Here is a 25,274-nt window from a genome sequence, read left to right as displayed (position 1 = left end):
GCAGACGATTGCTTCTAGCGCCTATTTTGCCAACATGTGAAACTTGTTTTATAACACCACTGAAAAAATACCTTTAAGCTGTTTTAAAGATATGTTGAATTGAATTGGAGATATATCGAAAAGGATAAAAGATTTCTTAAACAGGGATATTCAAAACGATTTCAAGATATCTTCAAATACCAACGGCGAGCATATCCGTAAATATTTCCGGTTTGGGGTTGAAATGTCGATATCGATGTGTTCAAACTTTTAGCTGTGTGCATTTGGACAGAGGCTTGCAATAGCAATTAGTATAAATAATTTCAAGTTACGATCTGACCCACTGCGTTTACAATCTTGGCAATCTAGGTCACATATACACAGGGAAAATTATCATTATCGATGACGGTTGTGTTGTCGAGCCATTTGAACCGAGCGCATCAACACGACTTAAAACAAGTTTGTGCGATGGTTCATGAGACGTGTACGTTTGACGATCAACCGTCTGCTTCAGGGAGTGCCATCAACCAAATATACACTTATGTGAAAGATTGTTCCCACTCAATGAAACGATCTCAAAGGATCAGTAACAACAACGGACTTGTGAAAATGTCCCAAAGGCCACGGATAGAATAACCATAAAATGTATTTTATAGTATTTCAATGTCATTCTGATTTAGAAACAGTGTCTGTTTAGTCAGACTGATTGCAGTACAGTGGTCAAATAATATGGGGAAAGTTTTCCCGTAGAATCTCCTAAAATCGTCTTCAGGAACATACGACAACCAACTTCATCACGTTATGACCTTTCATGCAACAGCATCACTGTCTGACCTTCATTGCAGCATCTCATTGATTGGGCGCCATAACTGTATCAAGATAGGGCCTGCATGACTGGCCACCATGGCTGCATGACAACTGAAGGTTCAAAGTCGGCCTCTATAACTGTATGAAGATATGATTGCCATGACTGGGCAACACTATTGGATCAGCGTTCGAATAACCGACGGGCTTTAGACCCAGTGTCGGTCCGGCAGTTTCAAATATGTGCACACCCTTATGACATTCAGTAAATTGTCTGTCAGATATTTTTCAACTTGAAAATACAAGTTTACCATCCTGAACATACAAGATATCCAGAAGCCTGTTATGAGATGCTCAAGACATACGACAAAAATGGGAAAATAAATTGGGTGTCACAAGTTAGATTATTACTTTGGAACACTGGTTTCTCATATGTATGGGTCGCCCAGGATTGTGGTCACGCTGACAAATTTATTAAGCTGTTTCAACAACGTTGTGAAGATATCCAGTTTCAAGATTGGCATTCTAAGATTAGTAATTCTCACTTTTTGGGGGCATATTCTGAACTGAAATCACTATTACCTCCTGAGAAATACATATCCACACTTGCTGACAGACACGATTTGAGAAGAATCCTATGTAAGTTTCGTTGTCTTTCACATAAGTTAAATATTCAACAGTATAGGTTTGATACAACTGTTGATAAAAGAATGTTATTATGCACTAAGTGCCAGTTGCAGCAAATCGAGGATGAGTACCATTTTTTGCTTATTTGTCATTATTCTGGAAGCCGCAAGAAAATTATTCCATCATATTATAATGCTAATCCATCACGGGCTAAACATCAACTCACTATGAACACATACTAGCTTTAAGTATCTATTTGAACGAAACTTGCCAATTTGAGTATATTGGCAGTGCACAACCCTCCACTATTTGTATATTTAATGTACTTTAGGCTATGTGGCCTTCACACTGAAGTAAATTGTCATTGTCATTGCCATTGCCATTGTCATTGTCATTGTCATTGTCATTGTCAACTTGATTGTTTCCCCTTCTTTTCTTTTTTAACATTCGGGAATCATCCACGATCCATCATGTTACGAAGGCGTACACTTTCACCTCCTGGTATTTCATCGCTTTGGCGTAGGAATGCCAACACCAGTCCAACAAATAAAAACTCCTGTGTGCGCCATAGGCTTCGTTTGATTTTGTAGAAACAGCGTGAAACTGTGTACGATGTAGTCTACATTGGTTTTATTCGTTTGATTTTAACCAAAACGGACCTGCAGATTTCATTCAGAGTCTGTAGATTTTAAAGGTAGCAGCAGACCTTGATGGTGTTGATCATTGGAATGTCTGATCCGGACTCGATTGTTACAGACCGAAGCCATATAGCTGGAATACTCCTGAGTGCGGCTTTAAGCAACAAACCAACCAGCTATCGAACATTTTGACAATGTCCATCGTATATTTCCACTGAGAGGTACTGTGCAGGAACCTGTATATATATCTGCCTATTATACATGGGAAGTAGGACTATGGGGTGATAACGCTGGGAAGAACGTTTTGCAAGGGAACCGTAACAACTTCGAACGATCAATGTACTTGTTGTTTAACGCCCCACCCCGCAAAGTCGCACCTATATGCCTGGACCAGACAATCCAGTGGTAGGCAACATGAGCATTACTCAGCTGGTATACCATGACGTCTTGACTAGCCCAGAGAGCCTGACAACCCGATTCCGTAAGGTGCCTTTTAAAACAAGGAGACCAGTTCTCAATCCCTTTCTTCACTTGTTTTTTACGGTATGGACTCAGTTCGAACCAGTTAATGGTTTTGGAGGATCATAGACAGCGCTTCATTAAAATCAGTAATTTATTTACGTCAACATATTATGAAGTTACGTAGAAAGGATGTACACAGTGAAGCTCCTTTTAGTCGCATGAGAGAGTGAGTTTGGCTTTATGCCACGTTTAACAACATCATATATATCATGGCGGGGAACACTAGCAACGGGTTCCACATATTGTATCCATGTGGGGAATCGAACCCGGTCCTCGGCGTGACGAGCGAATACTTTAATCACTTGACTACCTCACCGCCGCCTTAAGCGTACGGCGTTATCGCACGGACATAGTGCTGACAAAGGGGTCGAATCTGGAATCATTGTATCATGGTACGTTTAAGGGAAGTATCATGGCAAGCACAGTGAAATACGCCGCTTTAAGGGACACAACCATCGTAAACTCCACAACAATATTACAAAACTCCTGTACGTTGTTTTCACGCGCCTTTGTATATGTTTGTGGCGTGCCATAGGTGGAACAGGATTCGACCACCTTCGCGCAAACACCTGGTGTCCTCACTATTTGCTAGCGTTTCGAGTTGCAATCGTACAACATACTTTCTTACGAATAAGTGTATTGAGTGACTTTTGCTTAACCGGTTTTGTTTCAGAAAGAAATTGATATTGCCAAACGTGTCATTCGGTACCTTCAACTTCCAAATACACAAATTCTAGTTATAGCTCGGTACATAATTTGGATGCATCGATACTGAGTGAAACTGACGAAGGTGAACCAAGCTATAGAATACTAAATGAAAACGTGACTCCCACAGTTCCGCTACAATGATTTATATTTACAGTCATTAACGAAATAACAGTACATATTGATTTTATTCTACAATCATTTGCAGCCGCAACAGATATTAAATACATGTCTATATAAGGACATCCCACATCACCTGCAGATTAAGTACAAGTGCTCTTGCACATATACTGGACAAAATATGTTACGGATGCTGGAAGTTTTATGATTGATATTTTATCAGTGTTTCAATGAATAGATACATCACTATTCAAAATTACAAAATTTGCGTATATCCCTAACTATTTTTGTCCAGTATACAATGGTTTCATATTAAAGTTATCTAGGTCACAACGACCCTAAAGATGAACAACATTTGTGCTATATTCAGTCCTGATTTATCATTTTCGGGGGATAGCGTAAGCATACTTTTGTATGTAACCGTCATGGTAACCATTCGGTATGTAGATTCCAGATTGAGGGTCTGCTGGTTTTTAACTAAAAGGGTTTTGGCCTATGGTAGGAATTGTTGGGAAATCGATGTATATGGTTGAGAATCACGTTGTTTCAAAACCTGGTGTTTGGAATTAGTAGGCTAATCCCATCGTGTTCTGGGTTCCCGAACTGGAATCATTGGGTCATGGCACGCTCAAGGGAGCCTACTCTGCACAGTGCAACACGTCGCTTTACGGGAAACAACCGTGTAAGCCCACAAACAACACTTGAAGACTCCTTTACGGTTTTACGTGCCTTTGCATGTATTTGTGACGGTGGCCACCGGTGGGACAAGATTCCATCATCTTTTCACGATGGCGTCATCACTGTTTGATGGTGATTCATAGTTGGAATAGTTCTGACTTCGTATTTCTATGTAACTGTCGTGTGTGGATGTGTGCGTGTGCGTGTGCGTGTGCGTGTGCGTGATCAAAGCGTTTTGTTTTTCCCTCGATCATTGTGAGTCAGTCGCAAATCCCTGGGGCCCTCGCAACCCATGCAGCCACTAGACAGACCAACTTAATGTGGCTTTCCCATTCTTAAGAGGTACCCATTCACAGCTGGGTGGACTGGGGCACATAGCTACGGAAGCCCATTAGGGTCACGCTACGCTATTACTCAGCATGTTAGCAAGCTGAATTTTCAATCTGGGATATTGTATTTTCAAGAAACTAAGTTGAATTTTCAATCTGGGATATTGTATTTTCAAGAAACTAAGTTGAATTTTCAAGACATTAAGTTGAATTTTCAAGATGGAATTTTGAATTTACAAGATAGCAAGTTGAATTTTCAAAATGAAAGATGCTGAATAATAGCATAGCATGGCCCTAACTGACTTCCGTATATCCCAAAGGGTTCGCGAGTTCTTTTGTGGTGTGGTGTGGTGTGGTGTGGTGTGTGCACTAGGGGTTGTAACAAGGGTCTGTTCACAAGGCAGACTCCAAGTTTTTGGTCACAGGTGGGTTCGATCCCAGGACTTTAAACTAAAGTCCATTCTCTTGCTGCTGATCATGTAAATTATCAACAAACTGGCACGCGAAATAGAGAATCAAGCTGGCTGCCCAACAAATAAACGGATTCCACCTTCTCCGTCACCCTAATTATTCTAGCGGGCTAAAAGGTCACATATTCAACCTGATGCCGACTAAACGTGCCTAAGCATGGATTGAAACAAGGGAAGAAACATGCATAGGCTACATGACCAGTGTAGATGTGTCTGGCCTTCGGACAGAATCAGTTGCCACTGGTCATCAGTCGCGTCTGTCAAACACCCTGTCTCACAGACCCTTCACAGTAAATTAAACTGAGTACAACTCAAGTTTAGAATGATTGAGTAAGTTTGGATGAGTAAATGTTTGGACATTTAGAAATGCTGTGAAGTCCTTGTGTGTTTTATTTACTAATTTTGATTTGGAGATATGTATTTTTCAACAGGAGACGTCAGTTTCTACAACAAGAAGTCGTGTATTGCTGACAGTATCCAAACGAATTGGGTGATGCGTCAAGAGCGGATCCATAGACGGGATTCCTTCAAATTGGGGGGCTGGTGTAGTAGGTTTATGCGTTCGCTCGACCGACACCTTATACTCATTTAGTCAATGTCTGCGGACACTTATCTGGATCTACTGTAACAGAAGACGATGTGAACACGTATCTGAACGTCCATATATAACTTTCAGCATGGCATCGACCATGCAAGATATGCAGCTGAAAATAACCAAATAACTGATATCAGTTAAAACGTTATTACAACACGTCTCCTCTTAACACTGATTAATCTGTGGGCGCAACTCCAAGTGGCGTTTGAAATGTGTTTCTTGACAGTGAAACACCAAACGTGCTTACATCAGTGGATCAATCTTGATGATAGTGGGCGTGGGCTAGCCTAGTGGCTAAGGTGTCCGCTCATGATGACTAAGACCCGAGTTCGATTCCTCACATGGGTACAATGTGTGAAGTCCATTTCTGGTGTCAAGCACTGAAATATGAAATATTGGGGACGTCGCCTATGCATGCTGTTGCATCCTAGCTGCACAAATTGATGCTCGTGCAGTCAATCACCGCATGGTTGTTTACAGACAACTCATAAAGCGGAATATTGCTGAGTGAAGTGCTAAACAACAAGCGTCGATGTTTTTCTATTCTACAAAGTTAGCTTATTTCCTGTTTTATGTAAACTGAATACCGAGTGACATTGTTTTGACCTTGTCCAAAAGGTCACTCCTGTATTGATGTCCAGATGGTGGCCACACAATACGTGCAAACAAATAGTTGCAGGTACAGGAACGTGCAGTAAGCTTGGACAAAGAGCTGTACCCACCTGTTAGGATGACAGACCCACATTAAACTCGGTGCGCCTAGTGGCAAGAGTTGTATACGCCCCAGGGAGTTGAGATTGACAATATGCTTTGTTGAGATTGACATCGGTTGACCAAGGGGAACTAATTCAAGCGCCTTGAGCAAGCACAAGTTGCATGGATATTTGTGCTATATATATATTATATAAATATCCAATAATATGATATGATGATAAATAAATATTTAGGTAAATATGAAGATGAAAAATTCATCTGGTACTCTTGATAAATATCAGATTTGGTTAGTTGGTTTGTTGTTTAGCACAGTACTCGGCAATGTTTAGGCAGTCTGTAAAGGGACACAACCCTGCCGACCTAGCACCTAAGAGTTGGTGTTTACAACCTCGTTAGCTGACAGCCAGAATGACCAAAAAAAAACAACTCAGTGCACCTGGTGGCAGCAACAGCTGTATACACCCCACGGAGTTGACATTGAAAATCCGATGTGACATTGTGACGGACAGCCAATGATCGAGGGAAACAAATACCAGCGCCTTGAGCAAGCAATAGTTGCATGGATATGTGTGCTCTATAAATAACCTATAATAATAAATAATAGTAAGCTGCTTTTAGCAATATTCACGCAACATCATCACCGGAGACACCAGAGAAGTGACAGCTAAGAGTACCTAGCCAAAACCTAACAACTACTAACAATAATCATCCATTTATATTGCACATATGTACATTGTATGCACAAAGTACAGACATATTACCCCTGACCAACCTGTACAGACCACTCCCTGTGAAGAATGCAACCAGTCACCTGTCAGGCGCTCAAGCTTCAAATTCAGACAACCATCGTATCATACCAGGTACTCAATACACAGCTGGGTAGACAGAGGCAGTTTTGAACTAACTTACTTACCTAAGGTCAGGCCAAATGTATAAATGTATCATATGAATTTCATTGTGGGTTAAGATTGAAGTCCCAGAAACTCTCACGAATTAAGCTGGAGTCAGGGTCACCCTTACAAGGAATCTCTGCGCCCAACCTCCTTAACCTAACCGTGACCTGAGTTCTATGCACAGGACCAGTGATGAGGTAAGACATATTGTCGTACAAGGATGTGCCTCTATAAATCCTACCTGAGCAATAGTAAACTGTAGAGGGGACTCATCTACTAATTCTACCACTTTACAGATAAGTCTTCCATGCACTGAGGTATCCCAGTGGTTAAAGCACTCTCTCATCAGAGGATAGACCACCCCTGAATGTCCCGGTAGAATAGTCCTTCAGCAACCCATGCTTGTCATAAAAGGTGACTATGCTTGTCAGAAAAGGCGACAGACAGTTCTGGTGGTCACAAATGTGCAGATCAATGCTCATGTTGTTGATCACAAGATTGTCTGGTACAGACACGACTATTTACGGACTGCCATATAGCTGGAATATTTCTGAGTGCCCCATAAAACTCAGCTCACTCACTTACTCAGACAATAGACCCAGGTTCGATTTCCTAAATGGGTACAAAGTGTGAAGGCCATTTCTGGTGACCCAACTGTGATATTGTTTGAATATTGCTAAAAACTTGTAAATACTAAATTTACTAAATAAGTCAGATTCTTCAATAAAAACAAGACCAAGTCGAACAATAACAAGCATTTAATATTGTGAAACTCTATGCCACTGAACATCAATCATTCGATTGTCACAGCAATGCAACTAAGTCAAAACAACGAATAACATGAAAGACAAGGTTATCAAACAAGGAAGCATAATAAACATGCTTTCAGGAATTTTGCTGTGTGAAATTAGAAACCAGCAACTATGGCCTTCCACGGAATCCGATGTGAAATCATACAGTTGTGTCATGAGTGAATATTACAAATTCCAGTTATGCTTGAAGCAAGAACGTTTGCCTTGATCTTCAATGCTAAATAATAACACATACACGATAACACCCCAAGGGTCACACTTGGAATTGTAATGATTTGAGATCTAGCACCTGTGAAAAGCTAATTTAGGATAATGCGATCCCGCGTTTCACTGTTTCTTATTACCCGTGAAGATCCGGGTTAGAGCTGATCTTCAGTAACCTATCCTTGTCGTAAGAGGTGACTTAGGGGGTTGGGTAATCAGGTTCCCTGACTAGTTGTCACATGTCATCATATCCCTATTTTGGGGGTTGATACTCATGATGTTGATCACTGGATTATCAGACTCGATTAATTACAGACTGCTGTGACATAACAGTAATATTGTTATGTGTGATGGTAAACAACCAACCAAGCAATCCTGTTTGTTAAACATTATTCTGAAATCAGAGCAGTCAATCCTTGTGGCAGCCGGACTGATATGCATCATTAAAATATGCCATAACAGCATACTATTACTCTGTTTTGTTCAACCCCACATTCAGTAATATTCATGGTATATGTAAATAATCGAGTCTGTACCAGAAAAGTAAGTGATCAATGTTATGCAAGGTTCCTCTTACACATTTATATTTGGGGCTCAGGCAGACTCACCAAATTTCTTTTGGGAGTCAAAATTTGGGGGTTAAACAATTTACAAACATAATCAACTTTCAATTAATTATTTTGGTTTTCTTTCCAGGTATATGCCTCTAAGCACTATCTTCCTTCAACAGTTTGTGAAATGATAGTGGTCAAATATACCAATGCAAATAAGTTAACTAATTTTTAAACAAAGATGACACAAAAGCTAAGAAGTCACTTACTTATTAATTCAACAATTAATTTCAATGTCAAGTGGTCACCGAACACGAAAACTGTTCAAACAGTCTACAATGTGAATGATAACTTCAGTTTTCCGCATCAAAGGGAACCCTGATCATGAATGTCAATCAATGCATCTCGCATATGACGACATGACTGCACGACTCTGAATTGAGAATACAAATGGCACAGGTCGGCTGTCAGCATTAGGGGAACATGTGTTCAGTGCTTGAAAATGAAATACTTATCTTTTGTTCTCAATTCCATTAGGACATTTTATGATGGAGTACAGTAATTCTTTGGCAAGAAATAGCAAAACAATAGCTCTCTTTAAAATGGGGGCATGAAATGAAAAATATTGGCATTAAATGAAAAATAGGGGCATTAAACGAAATACTGTCGAAATATATTGAACAGCAAAAGAAAACGTAAGTTTTGAAAAAGTGAAATGTCATAAAAGTTAGAGTTCATGTTCATGTCTTCGATTCAAAAACTTGAAAAATAACCTGACTTGCATTTCTTTTGCTGTTCAGTATATATGCTTCAGAATTTGTGAACATGGGACCTTGATAAATACTTGTTTGTCAAATTCTCACCATCTATCATACACACAGTCTTAATCAGGTATTCTAATACAATATATCGAGATCTATTCAGCACACAGTAGCCACATGGTTCACAAAGCCAGTCCAATTTGATATCAATGTCATATTTCATATTGACATTTTCTAAACGGACAGACGATTAAATTTCTTGATATGAGACAGCAGCACCAAATCATCATCATTTTAATATACTAATCGTTAGTCTCTGTGTTCTTGCTACATCAGAAGATGATGTCCTTCAAACCGAATGTCAACAACCAATTAAAAATCAGCATTCTCAAGCTCAAAGGTATTGAATTTAACAAAGCATGTTCTATTCCTTACTACAATTATCAGTAATAATTTAAAACAGTTCTTCATTCAAAATTTGATTACTAGCGAAAAGGAACTTCCAAAATGTTTAAAAGATATGAAATATGACTGAAATTCCCTTGAGATGATAATTGAAAACACAATCTGAATCTGTTGTTCCCAATTAACTTTGTATGATCAGAAATAATTTAAGACATTGATTTTTATGGAATAACTTAGCATTTGGCTCATGTGGCTACCTTTAAACACTATGCATATACACAAAATATACAGAAACATTTAGACACAGACTCACAAAACACCTTCACACTACAAGCCCTGAATAGTTTTGAATAACTCAGTTGTTAACACTATTCAGGCCTCATTTTTGGCTTGTTTGAAAGACATAACAATACAATATTGACATATTGCCCAAAAAAAATGCATAAAAAATGATATGTAAACAAATTTTCCCACAAAAGTAAGCTGTTTATAAAGAATAAAATGGAAACAGACAAACAATACTGAAACCTGCTCTTGTTTCACTGTAACCATTAAGAGACAATAATGGCATTCATGTACATTTATGTCATGCTGAGAACTTGGGTTTGATTTCCAACATGGCTACATTATGTGAAGCCCATTTCTCATGAATTATCACCTTGATATTGATGGAATAGTGCTAAAAGCAGCATAAAAGTAAAGTAAATCACTAACCTACTTACTAGAGCTGGGCCAGATAACATCAAGTATCATTGTATATTCATATGAACAGGTTTAGCAAAGATGAGATGGGGTGAAAAGACCTTTTGTTCATTGGACAGACGTTCTATTAGCTGCAAGAAAATGTAAATATTCCCCTGAATATCCTGAAGAGACCTCTTTCTGTCAAGTTGAAGTTGTATGTGAATGTATTTCAATGCATGATAAAACTGAGGCAGTGTTGATGAAGCAAGTAAACTTATGAATATGTAAATTATTATTGGTTAACTTAGAACTTTCAGTACCCCAGTACACTATCCCCTCAGTATGAAAAGGTCTCTCACACCCTTTTTTTCTTGCAACATGGTCCCGGACCTTTAGGATTGCTTTCATAATATTGTCTGAGAACATTCAACTGATCTTTCAAAGACTGCACCTCATTTCTTAAAACATCCACAGAAATCCTCTGAAGCTCCTTTTCAAACATTTGATCATAGAGGTGTGCAAGAGTTGTCTCCCCTGCAGCTCCTGCCTTGTATGGCCAACTAAGAATGAAAAATGCAATAAAGTGTTCACATTTCAGTCTGTTAAAAGGCTGGCATTTGCCATTACAACTGGGCCATGAAGGTTCAAAGAGGTTCTCCAATGTTTCTTTCTTGTCTTTTGGAAGGGATTTGAAAATATCTAACACTTTTTCAAAAATAACAGTTTGTTGGAGAGCCAAGATAAGGTGCTGGATGAGACACTCATGCTCTTCAGCAACATCTTGCGGACACGTAATGTCAAGCTGGGTGGTCATTATAGTTAAACTGTCTCTAATTTCTGTCAATGTCTGCATCATCTCCCGTGCAGCTCCCTCTGCAAGGGCATCAATAGTCAAAGTTTGCTCTGGTATTTTGTCTGTTCGAGTCTTCCATTTCAGCATGAACTCTGGGAGAGCTGGATGAAAGAGACTCGGTGCAGTGAGACTCATGTTGTTGGACAGGCGGAACAACAAAAGAGGATGACTTTCTTTCCTGCGTGTCATCACCATCAAACCGCGGGGCTTCCCTGAAAGATGTAACATAGTGTTAAAGGTCACATGCAACGCAAAACACAACTTTGCAGATTCTGGTACCTTTCGGTATGCACTTACCGAAACAAATCATAAAAAATGCCAATTCAACCTATAAAGTTGATAAAAACGCGATGAAAGAAAAGCCCGCGAAATCGGAGTTCAAACGTTTCACTAAATTCCCCCCAGCGCTGGGGGGAAAACTGGTTTCAACGGCTGTGCTGCGCTGCCTCCATAACGCATGCGCAGTGAATAGGTTCGAGGAGCTTGAAACACTATGCATGCCCAGCTTCTATCATTGACCACGTGCAATTTGAACTTAACACCTATCAGACTATACGACATAAAGAAAATAAGTTGATTTACGACTCGTGCACCCGAGTCCCGTGTCTGCCACATTATGTAATTAGGCACGTGTGATACACATGGCATGTTTTTATGTCTGTGGGTTGAAAACAAACTACATTCATTTTTTTTTCGGATGACTGGATCTGACGGAAACTGGTGCAAACTCTTGTCAGTTTCAAGTCCTGCTTTGTACTTGGACGAATGACAGATTCCAGCCACGCAGTAGTTTACCATCCCTACTGACATGATTTTTTATTTGATCGAGCGCAAATTCAGAGAACATGTATTTTCCAAACCCAACATCTCTATATACATTCTTCATGGATAACGACTTCTTTTCGTGTATATGATTTTATTTGACAACAGTATATGAATCCATACTGAAACGACGCATCAAGTACACAAAAAGAAGTTGTTATCCATAAAGAATCTTACTTTCTTGTGACTGGCTATACTTCTAAAATGCCCATCAAACAGATCATCTTTCTGTACACACAATGAACCCTCACCATATATATCAGCAAATGAAACAGCCAATCGGAAACCGTCGTTACACTTGAGTGCAGATCCACCCGCCATGACTGGGTTCGGTCTCCCGAGGGCTTCGTTTCGGGGGAAATAAGCCCAAGTGCAAAATATCGCACTTTTGAATCGCGATTGTACGCTTATAATTGTGTTATTTGTTTTTTTAAAAGCAGCAATGTATATTGTATGTCATGTATAAGTGATAAATCTGTTTTAATTATGTTTGATTTTTTGGTTGCATGTGACCTTTAAGCAAATCAATTTGCAAAAGCACAGTCAAATTGTGACTGATCAAAACCTTAATTTATTACAACACTACCTGAGTTTAAGTCCACAGTATGAATCAACCTGTCCCGTTAGTAGCTTCTTATACCAAGCATGAGTTGTTCAAAGGAGAAATTCTAACCTGGTACTCAAATCAATGACTGAAAGAGAAAACAGGAATCTTATTCTGATCTGCTGGGCCAACAGATTACTTATGTTCAGAATTCAGATTAAATATATGGATTACATGAAGTTGGGATCTTAAGTCCCTGTACATATGTGGAACATGCTACTTGAAATAATCACCTGTATCCTGATCGATCTCCTTCATTGCTTCATAGATGAGTTCCAGACGAACCCAGTGTGGTGGGTACTTGAACCTGGCTGTGTCCAGAATCAGAACAAGGTCATTTCCAGGGTGATAACCACCTACTGGTGAGAAGTGACCTTCTCCAGACTGGCCGAGGGCTGGGCGAGAATAGGACAGCACAACGAATGCATCATCTCTCTTTGTGTAGTTTCTGATCAATTCTCGGAATTCCTCAACAGTCATCACACCCTCTTGCATCCTTGTCGCATCAACTTTCAGAGAATTACAACTGGCCACACACAGAAACTGGTCAAAATTGATACCTTGCTGTTGCACGATTTCCAAGGGAACACAGCAGTCGAGCATGTTCTCATGATACCATCGCCATACCCCTTTCCAAATACGACCGGGGTCAATGTCAAGGGCATTTAAGACCATCACCATTGTAGACAGTCCACAAAACGCAGGTTCATCCTGAGTTCGAAACTGTGCAGCAAGCTTGAAGTAACATTCCATACTGCCTTCCACAATGGCTGCCTTGAAGAACTTCTTGCCATCCTCGGATGAGAATGAGATACAGGATGACGGGAGAACTTTGCGGTAGAAGTGCTTCATTGGCGGCAGGGCCCTGTTCCCAGAAGATGCAGCCATGGAGTCTGTAATAAGGACATTGTGAACATATCAAAGAAGACATATGCTTTCTTTCTGAATTCAAGAAATTTCTAATTTGTTCTTTGTGTACATAGCGGCTTCTAATCCAAAAGAATTACATCAAGATATATACTGTCACTAATCGGGACTTGTCACTAGCCTGTACATAAACCATACACACAAAGGTAAGATCACTGTCATGACAATTTATACCTTGATGTCAGTTTTGTTTTACAAGCCAATGTACCTGTGTGAAACTAAGAAACAGAGTAGTGTTCAGCCCAGAAGCCGAACAAGTGGGGTCAAAAGCCTTGAACAAACTTACAGGCAGTCTTCATAAAAAATTATGGCGAACCACTCTCTGAGATTGAATATACCTTAAAATCTGAAACACAGGTTATTGTTTCTTTTGTTTGCATTTTGTTAAAAACAACTCAACAATATTTCAGCTACATGTAGGCTGTCTGTAAAACATTGAATCAGGACCAGACAATCCAGTGATCACTAATCTACGTAGATGGAATGCAATGGCATGTGTTAACCAAGTCAGCGAGTGTTACCACCCGATCTTGTCAGTTGCATCTTATGGCAAGCATTGTCGCCTTTTATGGCAAGCATGGGCTGCTGAAGATCAAATCTTATCCTGACCTGCATGAGTTATACAGGCCAATGTGACGCACAGGACATTTTGCATTGTTATACTTTTGGATATAACGTTTTGCAGAAACAACATCCAGTGTCATCTTTTACATCAACAACATGTTTGTGATCAGTGCTGCAGGTAGACCTCTTGAAGTTACTCATTCTAAACAAAGAATCTAGTTGGTCACTGAATTCACATGAATTATACAAAGTCGACATTTCACAGAAAAAAGAGTTTTGCTGCACAAATAAGTAAGTCCTGAGGCCTTGTTTGTTGAAAATGTCTCCATTTTTCTACTTTTCTTCAGCCTGTCACCATGGTTATTGTCAGGTGTGCTCCATAAAACATTTTATGCATTGCTAAGACGTGGTTAGTGATTTTTTGACACCGGTGTCAACTGCAAAGAATTATCTTTGGGTGTAATCAGAACAATGACTTTCATAACCACTCAATTCTGACTTGACCATTTGTGACTTTCTGCCAATACAACAAGCAGACAGTGTATTGAAACACATTAATTTAAAATGATAAAAGGGGGGACAATTATGTCCCATTATTGAAGCATGGCTGTGTTTTGAAGACAATCACATAATTATAAAATAAATAAAAATTACTTTCTTCAATACTATACGTCCCAACTTCGAAAATGCCACTCAAAGTAATTGTGATTATATCTATCATTGCTAAACTTTTTTTCATTCCAGGTACAATTTTAATCTAAAAGACACTCTATAACTGTATTTAGCAGGGCTGCAACGAATACACTATGAGGTGAATATGATATGTATCATGAATATAGGGTAACGAATATGAATAATTATTCAAGAATACAATATTGCATTTAAGTGATTGATGCACTATATGTAACCCCCATGTTGACTGTTAATTTGACATGACACTCAATTTTGGTATGGAACAGACTAATAGTTATAGTGCGCAGTACCATGTGCAGCCATTGCAACTAACATGACTTGCACTACTGCAATGCTAGTACATAATCCATTCTTGCATATCTCACTTTAATAATAGCTCAAGTAACACATGCTCAGATAACAATGTAAATATTCATTCAAATTCGGTTCCGGTGAACACGAATAACGAATTGAATTCATTAAGGGCTATGGTTCGATTCACAAAATATGCAAGTGTATTGTAACAGCCTTAGTATTAGAGTAACGGAGTATGGAATACTGACACAGACTATAGGTTCACAGGTTCATTTGCGACAGCTTAGTGTAATGGTGAATGGAATACTGACAAGAACTATAGATTCACACGTTCAGTTGCGACAGCTTAGTGTAATGGCAAATGGAATACTGACAAGGACTATAGATTCACAGGTTCAGTTCCAACAGCTTAGAGTAATGGGTGTATGGAATACTGACAAGGACTATAGATTCACACGTTCAATTGCGACAGCTTAGTGTAATGGTGAATGGAATACTGACAAGGACTACAGACTCACAGGTTCAGTTGCGACAGCTCTGAGTAATGGAGTATGGAATACTGACACAGACTATAGAGTCATGGGTTCAGTTGCGACAACTTAGGGTAACGGTGTAGAGAATACTGACACGGACTATAGATTCACAGGTTCAGTTGCGACAACTTAGGGTAACTGAGTATGGAATAGTGACATGGACTATAGATTCACAGATTCAGTAGCGACAGCTTAGAGTAAGGGTGTATGGACTATACGGGACAGGTTAATGAATAAATAACTTTCTCTGCAGTTGTATACAAGTTCTTAGGGCTTCTGGGCTGAACACTACTCTGTTTATTAGTTTCACACAGGTACATTGGCTTGTAAAACAAAACTGACATCAAGGTATAAACTGTCATGACAGGGATCTTAGCCCTGTGTGTATTTCCATACTACTTATCAACCCCCCATCAACTTGTATAAACATGTCCACACTCTCCTGCCTTGTACATACCTATTGGCTTCTGTATGCAGTCTATTGTTATGGTTTCCACATGTTGATAGTGTGCTGCCCAGTTAGTTCCTGTTGTTTTTGTTAATTATTTACTGTATGTATGTATATATATATATATGTGCGTGTGTGTGTGTGTGTACCATCCTGTCTTATCTGTCTCTTACTTGCTTGACAACGATACAAGAAGCTGTATCGAAACGTCGCTCCACCTGAAGAAAGAAGTTGCTCATCCATAATGTTTTGTCCTTATCTGTGCATGTGTGCTTCTCGAACACCTTTCTCTGCACTCCTCCCTCGTAATAAACAGTGAACTGGGTCAATATTTTAATGATAGTTTGTTAAACAACTCATTATTAGGACAAACATTTTGCAAAAACCTCCTAGAGTTGGTATGATGTTTTGATTATAATCAATGTTCCATTGAGTATGTTATGCTTATTAGTTTTATTAACTGAACCTGTGAATCTATAGTCTGTGTCAGTATTCCATGCACCATTTTACTCTAAGTTGTCATTCACAACAATGATACTTATGGTAGGGCACCACTTGCTAAACACCTTATTAAGACCCTTATGGTAAGGCACCACTTGCTGAACGCCACTTAACTAAGTTTAGGCTGCATAACAAAAGAATGTGACTGAATCTACGACTCATTAACACGTGCTAAATTTTCAATCTGTAGGTCTGAGAGAAAAAAAATGTCCTCCCTCGCCACTTTTTTTCTAACAAAAACTTTTTAAAAGTTCTAACGCCCTCGTCACTTTTGAAAACAAATGTGCCTGTTAACTATCCAAAAAGGCGCGCCGGGTGAAGTGTGCGTACCTACCTCCAATCACTGCTCAGGAACGTTAGCACTGTCGAGGGTTACAACAATATCTAGACACAGATTTACAATTTCAGTCGTGGTCACTTTGTGAACCAGAACTTTGTAATAAGGGACCCCGATAAATTAAACAGTCAGTGTGCAAAGTAACCACACTTACCCATTTTGAAGACAGAAGGGATTGTTCAGTTTGTTGACAACGGCAAGCTAACGGTACGCGATTAGACAATCGAGTTGAGGAACCAAGATGTCGTATCGAAGAACTGATGGTTCTGATCTTCTTACATTTCAATGTCAGAGACTTCTTGGTCAGTATAATGATGAGGAAGAAGCGAAATAAAATAGTCTTCATCAAAGTGGAATATAACACGACAAAATCACTAGCGTGCCTTTACACAGACAACGTTCGTGAACCACACTGAATCAGAGCTGTCGCAAGCGGGTTCCCCATGACTGAGCTCCGTGCAGCGGTAAAATGCGTCTTATTCTACATGGCACTGCGAAGAGCATTAATGATCCTAATATTGATCATCCACATACAGCAGCGAATGCACCAGAAATCTGAAAACAACGCAAACAACAATATACCCTTGTGCCACAAAGACGAAGGAATGTTAATCATCCATTAACTGACACCATGAGGCCACCGTAGTATTATTATCAACAGCACAGAGAATCTCACCCAAATGTCGTCTGATATTTCTCAGATGCTTCGGTGAAAGATCAAAGGCGCCGACAATACTTCATCAGACGATAATGTGCAGTTTCTTGCATTACGTCACAATGTGTTGGCGTCACTGTGCCATTCCAGCCTGCCCCCTCGTAATCAAACGTAACCTTAGTAACCGGACGCTAGCCTTACTCAAAATAAAGAAGGCGTTTCCGTCCGCATCGACTGTCGATCGGAGTTTTTCCTCTGAATGGAGAAACCTGCCGTGTGGTGGAATTCTATTTTCCCTATAGAAATATGGCTAAAAAATTTGTGATCGCAAATCTTAGAACTGGTTGCCGAAAAACGGTCTTTAAATACGAAATAGATTTTGACGACAGCGATGATGAAATGCTACTCAGCGTTCCGGAGACTGAACTGACAGGTACACCTAACAGTGAAATTACTGGCATTGGCAATGGTCGCTGTGCAAGCGCCAACGAACATCGATTGGCGGAACAGGCTAAGACACGAAACGAAAAATCAACAGAACAAGCACAAACTGTGCATTGAAAATATTTATAGGCAATTAAAAAAGCAATCAATACAATTAAGTTCACATATATGTTATTTATTTCCGTAAAAAAACTCATAATAATATAAATCTATCTATACAATCAAACACTGTTGGCACTTGTCAGTACTACTTACCTAACTTGTTTTGAGTCTCATGTCTTTTTCCTCAGTAATCCATATCACACAGACTAGAATCTAATAAAACACACGCATCATTTCAGTCTGGCTCCTATCAAACAACCTCCCCGTTGATTTTGATATGGGTTCGGTTCAAGAACTAAACTCCATTTTACGAAGGTATTATGCGGACGTCCGACTTAAGCTGGAAAAGGGTATTCAAAGTCTGCTATGACGTCCATCCGTGCTGCTATAAATAGGCACATCACATCACATCACCCCTATACGAGTGTCAAATAAACATTATGCATGACAAAGAATTTATGACATCAAACCATGTTTTCATTGGAGTTGTCAAAGAGATGAAGCGAGTCGGCAAGGATGTAACCCGCCACCACGAGGCCAGTTTCACCTGGAGATTCAGACAGACTGTATTCAAGTGGCACACTTTCGAATCAATCCCCGTTAGTCTGGTCAGAAAAGTCTGGTTCCCTTCATTTTGGCCGTCGTGGAGTTGGAGGTCCTTGGGAACTGCGCCACGATTCTTCTGTGTTGTCTAAAGATGATACTGGGGCTAAATATTTCCATATGGCATACAATGAGTCCGACAAAACTCGTCATGGATGTACGAGACAAAGGATGTGAACTGCCCCGTACAAAGCCTCGGTCTGTACCTTGATAAAAGAAATCCATCTTTCAGCGTCCTTTATCAAAGCCTACCCCTGATCGTTGGTATTCCCGGCAACCCACGGGAGACAATACTCTTAAAACAATGATGTCAACAATCTCCAAAGCAGCGTGTTTATCACCAGTCTAAGTAAACTTGGTCTCAGTGTTATTTGTTACACTCCACCACCGAGTCTAACAAACCCAGCTGGTAACCTTTGAGCGACCTATCACCGTCCAATTAATAGCGAGACGGTTAAGGAGATTTATCCAATCAGACAACGACTACTATTTAGGGATCGGAGGGACTTACAAATTATTACGGTCACTGACACAGACCTCCCCACAAACAAAAATCCGCATATAACACAGTTAATTGACCTGCAGTATACACGCTTTGGGAGTTTCTGTTGGCATGGTTACCATTAGCTAATATCTCCGCAAGATGACATCCTTGAATATTGCCAAAAGTACTACATGTATTTTCAGCGACTGTTTACTCACCGATCTCATGGTTGTAACGTGCGCCGTGTGCATCAACCGGAAGCGATCGTATGCTAAATAGCATTCGGAATCGCTCGGGTACGATAAAAAGTTCAAAAGGTACGTGCGAATGTCCACTTTCTCGATTTGGTAAGCTGGGTTCTGATTGGACAATGTGAAAGGGTATCCGATGCAACCTCCCGTAAGGTTTTGTTAGACTCAGTTGTGGAGTGTAACTAAAAGTACCGAGGCTAAGTTTACTTAGACTGGTTTATCACAAACGTACACAAACCACTGTGTCCGCGCTACAGCAGCTACAAAGTTCCCATCGGTTCCCAACTGCACAGATCGATGCTCATGTTGTTGATCACTGGATTGTTTGGTCCAGACTCGATTATTTACAGGCTGCCGCCATATAGCTGGAATATTGATGAGTGCGGCGAAAAACTAAACTCACTCACTCTTTCACACACTGCAACTAACTCGGATAGCACTTCATTTCATGATGTACAGTTACTCCAGTCAGCAAATATATCTGATGGAAATATTACCATCAACCTTTTCGACAGAAAGTACGCCGCAAGTTGACTCGACACAGTCCCGTGTCAACATTCGTTGTATGTCTCGTGACATGTCATCTCGACCCAGATGTACTGATTAAAAGCGTATCAGAACTAAAATTGCAACCATAATGTTACCCCGCTGGGTTTACAAAAATCACAAATGTAATTGAAATATTATAAGAAAAGATGTTTGACCTGAACGTTAACAATATTGAAACGTGTTCTCGTTTGTTTCATCGGAAGAGTGTGTCTTAACATAGGGGGTCTGACACACCAGTAGAACAGCCTGTCAGTTAGCCCGGAACATGGATGATACATTTATGTCTTCCACAACATCGTTCTTTTAATTTTTTTGTGTGACTTACATTGATCGTCGGTAAGTATTAACTATGGCATCTTAGGAAAGAAAGAAAGATTTAAGAAATACAGTTCGCTCTACCACCATGTATAGTGTAATAAAGCACACTTTCGCCCTGAACTATTATAGTTAAAACACCTCATGCCTTAGTTTTTCACCTTGTGCTTTAACAATAATAGTTCTGGGTGAAAGTGTGCTTTATTACACTATACATGGTGGTAGAGCGAACTGTATTTCTTAAATCAACATGTGTTGACAAAGTTACAAATATCCGAGGGTGAAATTCTATTTATCATCAGAAATCATTCTTCGTTAGTTTTCAATTCATTGGTTTTACATTAATCTAAGACTCGCTGTGCGTCGTACGTTTACCGATAGTGTTAACACACTGTAAATAAAACGAACAATCAAACCAAATATATATATTTATAGTTGATTTATAGTTGTATGTCTATTACAACTTATTTTTATACTTGTATGCATCAAAGACCAGGAGTAGTGAAATAAATAGCTTAATTTATGTCAACATGTTCTTGTATAAACACATCTCACCACTACCGTTCTTCCCGCTCATCCCCTTCTCACAACTAACAAAACACACATTTCTGATGCAGCTGCAACCAAAATAGGACATCAATAACGGAAAAGCATATACAAATCGATATATTTAGTCAGCTATGAATAGTTGTCACTCGTAAATAATCATTATTTTGTCATTTTGTTTTGAGTGTATTTACACTATCGGTAAACGTACGACCAAAGCGGAAGCCAGCAGATATATTTACACGCTCTGGGCATGCGCAGAGCGAGTCTGAAATTAATGTGAAACCAACGACTGACAAATATACATCTCTCAAAACTGTACTACCATTAGACTTGCAGAGCAGCGATGTCTTGCATTGTGACGTCATCGCAGTGTAAGGGCATTGTACAAAATCTGCTGTCATAACTATATCTCCTTGGATATATCATAACAAGACAGAGTGGTCAGACTCGTTGACTTGGTTGACGCATGTCGTTGTATGCCAATAGATTGATGCTCATGCTATTGATCACTGGATTGTCTGGGCCAGACTCCATTATCTACAGAACGCCACCATATAGCCGGGACTCTGTTGAATGTGGCGTAAAACTCACTCATTCACTTACACCTTACTGCTCCAAGTGGTAACCTAGTGGTTGAGCGCTCGCTAGTCACATGAGAACAATGTGCTAAGCCAATTTCTGATGTCCCCCGTGATACTGCTGGAATATTGCTTAAGCGGCGAAGAACTAAACTCACTCAATCTTTATTGTTCTCACTTCTTGATGCCTCTCAAAGAGGTTAACTGTATTTCTGTAGCACTATGTAATTGACACAGGTCCAGAGTGGAGGTGGTGTAGCCCAGTGGTTAAAGCGTTCACTCGTCACGCCAAAGACCCGGGTTCGTTTCTTCGCATAAATACAATGTGTTTAAGCCCATTTCTGGTCACAGGACTCCCTTATCGCCATATGTAGGTCAAAAACAAGCCATGTACCCACACACACGCCGTACACATTTAGTATGTGTATGTATACATGACGTGTGTGTAGATCTATGGTCTGTGTCTAACCTATACATAGCGTTAACGTTTTCCTGTGTTCTTGGTGTCCCCTGCCGTGATGTTGCTGGAATTTTGCTAAACAAGGTGTAAAACCACACTCACTCACTAATCCGTGTAACCGTGCAGTCGCCCATGCGTGCACAAGGCCATATGTAAGTGCAATTATCTTTCCCATATTAAATCCCATTAACATCACCTTTATCATCAATGGACATTAATGAACAGAAACATACAAAAGCAATGAATATTAAGTTGAAATAAAATACGATTCTCTTGCTTTCTTCAGCACTGTCCCTGGCAATGACGTTGTACTATGGGACATCACTCAAAATCTACCTTTCCACAGTCATGACTGACAGTGGTGTTTTATTGTAAGAATACCATCACACACCCATCTCCTTGTGACTTCAACCTACTGGACGTAGGTCAGTTCATTCACCCTGTTCTGTTGGCAATTTGCTCGTACGATTGCCAGGTGATTAATGCATTTGCTTGTCACACCAAAGACCTTGGTTTGATTCCACATACAGGTACATATGTGTGGCACCACGTGCTAAACAGCTCATTATGACCAAAGGTTATGGCAGGGAACCACATGCTAAACAGCTCATTACGACCCTAGTTTTATGGTAGGACACCTCTTGCTGAATACCTCATTACGACCCTTATGGTTGGACACCCCTTGCTAAATAGTTCATTGTGATCCTTATGGTAGGGCACCACTTGCTAAACAGCTCATTGTGATCCTTATGGCTGGACACCACTTGCTAAACAGCTCATTATGATCCTCATGGTTGGGCACCACTTGCTAAACAGCTCATTGTGATCCTTATGGTTGAGCACCACTTGTTAAACAGCTCATTGTGACCCTATGGTTGGGCACCACTTGCTAAACAGCTCATCGTGATCCTTATGGTAAGACACCACTTGCTGAACGCCCTTTAAATAAGTTTGGGCTAAATAAAAAACGTGTGTGACTCAATCTACAACTCAACACGTGCTAAACGTTCCAAGCTGTATTTCTGAGAGAAAAAAAATATAAAATATATAAATGTGTTCCCCCCTCGTCACTTTTTTTTCTATCAAAAACTTTTAAAAAGTTCCACAGCCCTCGTCATTTTTGAAAAGAAAATGTGCCCGAGAAACATATATATATATTTTTTAGGAAGCCTTAGTTACTATCCGAAAAGGTGCGCCGGGTGAAGTGCACCTACCCACCTCTAATCGTCGCTAGCACTGTCGAGGTTACAACACTATCCAGACACAGATAAACATTTCAGTTGTTGTCACTTGGTGAGCCAGAGCCAGGGGGTAATAAAAGACCCCGATAAATAAAACAGTCACTGTACAAAGTAACCAAACTTACCCATTTTGAAGGCAGAAGGAGATCGTTGAGGATAGCAAGCTAGCGGTACACGATTCGACAATCGAGTTGAGGAACCGAGATGTCGTATCGAAGAACTGGTGGTTTTAATCTTCCAACATTTCAATGTAAGTGACTTCTTGGTCAACATATGATGAGGAACAAGCGAAATAATCTTCATTAAAGTGAAATATAACACGACAAAGTCACCAACGTGCCTCAACGTACCCTACGTTCGTTAACCACACTGACACAGCTCTGTCGCAAGCGGGTTTCCATATTAGTAGGCTCCTTGCAGCGATAATATGTGCCTTGTCATATATGGCACTGCGAGGAGCTTTAAGTATCCTTATCGACCACACACATACAGCAGCGACTATACCAGAAATCTGAAAACATGGACTAACAGCTAGTCTCTGAAATGAACATATTTTACTGAAAAATGTTCATAGTGAAAAAAAATAATATCAAGAAATGGAGCCCTGAGACTTTCTTCATTTTCAGAAGCTATGGAAATTTAGACTTGCCACATTTTCTAGACTCGTGGGCTTTCTTGGATATTTATACTTCAGGGTCTGTACGACAGACTACCGAAAACACGGCTAGCAACAATATACCATTGTGCCATTAAGACGACGGAATGTTAATAATCCACTAACTGATATCATGAGCATTAAACAAAGCCACCGTAATATAATTATCGTCTGTGTAGAGAATCTCACCCAATTAAGTGTCTTCTGATATCAGTTATATCTACACGAGTTGACAAAGTTACAAATATTCGAGGGTGAGATTCATCAGAAATCACTCTTCGTTAGTTTTCAACGACAAATATACATCCATCGACACTGTACTACCATTAGACTTGCAGTGCAGAGATGTCTTGTATTGTGACGTTATCAAGTTCCTGACGTCATGGCATTGTAAGGGCAAACTCTGCAGTCAGAACGATATCTCCTAGGATATATCATATAATGACAATAATAATGTATTTATAAAGCACCAAAATCCACCGAACAGATGCTTAATATCCCCCGTAGAACACAGTTTTGGATGGCAAAATGTGTTAATTTTTATTTAGTTGTTGCACAAATGTGATTTCTACCCGCTAATCAATTTCTTTTTGTTTAATAATTCCATTGCTTATATTTTGTTGTTTGTGTATTGGCATCCGGTTTTAAACTGAAGCATGGGGCCATGTTCACCCATATACATGTATTGGTATCGGTAATTATTACCCCAGACCCGTGAAGATCCGGGTTAGATTTGATCTTCAGCAACCCAAGCTTAAGAGGTGACTAACGAGATGGAGTGGTCAGCCTTGCTGACTTGGTTGACAGGTCATCGTATCCCAATAGATTGATGCTCATTCTGTTGATCACTGGATCGTCTGTGCCAGTCTCGATTATTTACAGAGCGCCTCCATACAGCTGTAATTTTGCTGAATGTGGCGTAAAACTCACTCACTTGCACCCTTATAGTGGTAGATTAAAGCGCTCGCTAGTCACATGAACACAAAGAGCTAACCTAATAGATTGATGCTCATGCTGTTGATCACTGGATTATCTGTGTCAGACTCGATCATTCACAGAACGCCACCATAGAGCTGGAATATTGCTGAATGCGGCATAAAGCTCACTCACTCACTTACTCCCTTACTGCTCCAAGTGGTAGCCTCGTGATTTAAGTGGTCGCTAGTCACATGAGAACAATGTGCGAAGCCAATTTATGATGATATTGCTGGAATGTTGCTGAAACGGCTTAGCACTAAACTCACCCACTCTTTACTGCTAACTTCTAATTTCTTGATGCCAAGTAACATGGCACTTCTATAGCACTATGTAACTGAAACAG

At 39.9% G+C, this 25,274-nt stretch overlaps 1 protein-coding gene across 2 annotated transcripts; it reads right to left on the bottom strand.

Moving 5' to 3' along the window:
• Window positions 1-7,817: 7,817 nt before the first annotated feature.
• LOC137287243 (glutathione gamma-glutamylcysteinyltransferase-like) lies at window positions 7,818-23,601 on the bottom strand. 2 transcript variants are annotated; one of them, XM_067819469.1, is made up of 3 exons: window positions 23,424-23,601; window positions 13,004-13,663; window positions 7,818-11,556 (listed from the first exon to the last, which is right to left on the bottom strand). In XM_067819469.1, the coding sequence occupies exons 1-3, from the start codon at window positions 23,599-23,601 to the stop codon at window positions 10,847-10,849; spliced, it is 1,548 nt and encodes a 515-aa protein (XP_067675570.1). In that variant the 3' UTR covers window positions 7,818-10,846. The 2 variants fall into 2 exon arrangements, with proteins under 2 accessions (XP_067675570.1, XP_067675571.1); XM_067819470.1 differs by lacking the exon at window positions 23,424-23,601 and adding an exon at window positions 17,744-17,857.
• Between the last annotated feature and the right edge of the window lie 1,673 nt (window positions 23,602-25,274).

The sequence above is a fragment of the Haliotis asinina genome, chromosome 6 (genome assembly GCF_037392515.1).
Source record: "Haliotis asinina isolate JCU_RB_2024 chromosome 6, JCU_Hal_asi_v2, whole genome shotgun sequence".
NCBI lineage: Eukaryota > Metazoa > Mollusca > Gastropoda > Lepetellida > Haliotidae > Haliotis > Haliotis asinina.
The sequence above is the reverse complement of the archived record's forward strand: the minus strand, read 5'-3'. Positions and strand labels throughout refer to the sequence as shown.

Excerpts from the sequence above, each read along its gene's own strand:
- LOC137287243 (XM_067819469.1), bottom strand. The coding sequence starts at position 23,601 with ATGAAGATTATTTCGCTTGTTCCTCATCATATGTTGACCAAGAAGTCA. Across the intron at positions 13,664-23,423 it reads TCCTTCTGCCTTCAAAATGG|ACTCCATGGCTGCATCTTCT; the intron begins GTAAGTTTGGTT and ends TCCTTATTACAG. Across the intron at positions 11,557-13,003 it reads GGAGATCGATCAGGATACAG|GGAAGCCCCGCGGTTTGATG; the intron begins GTGATTATTTCA and ends TACATCTTTCAG.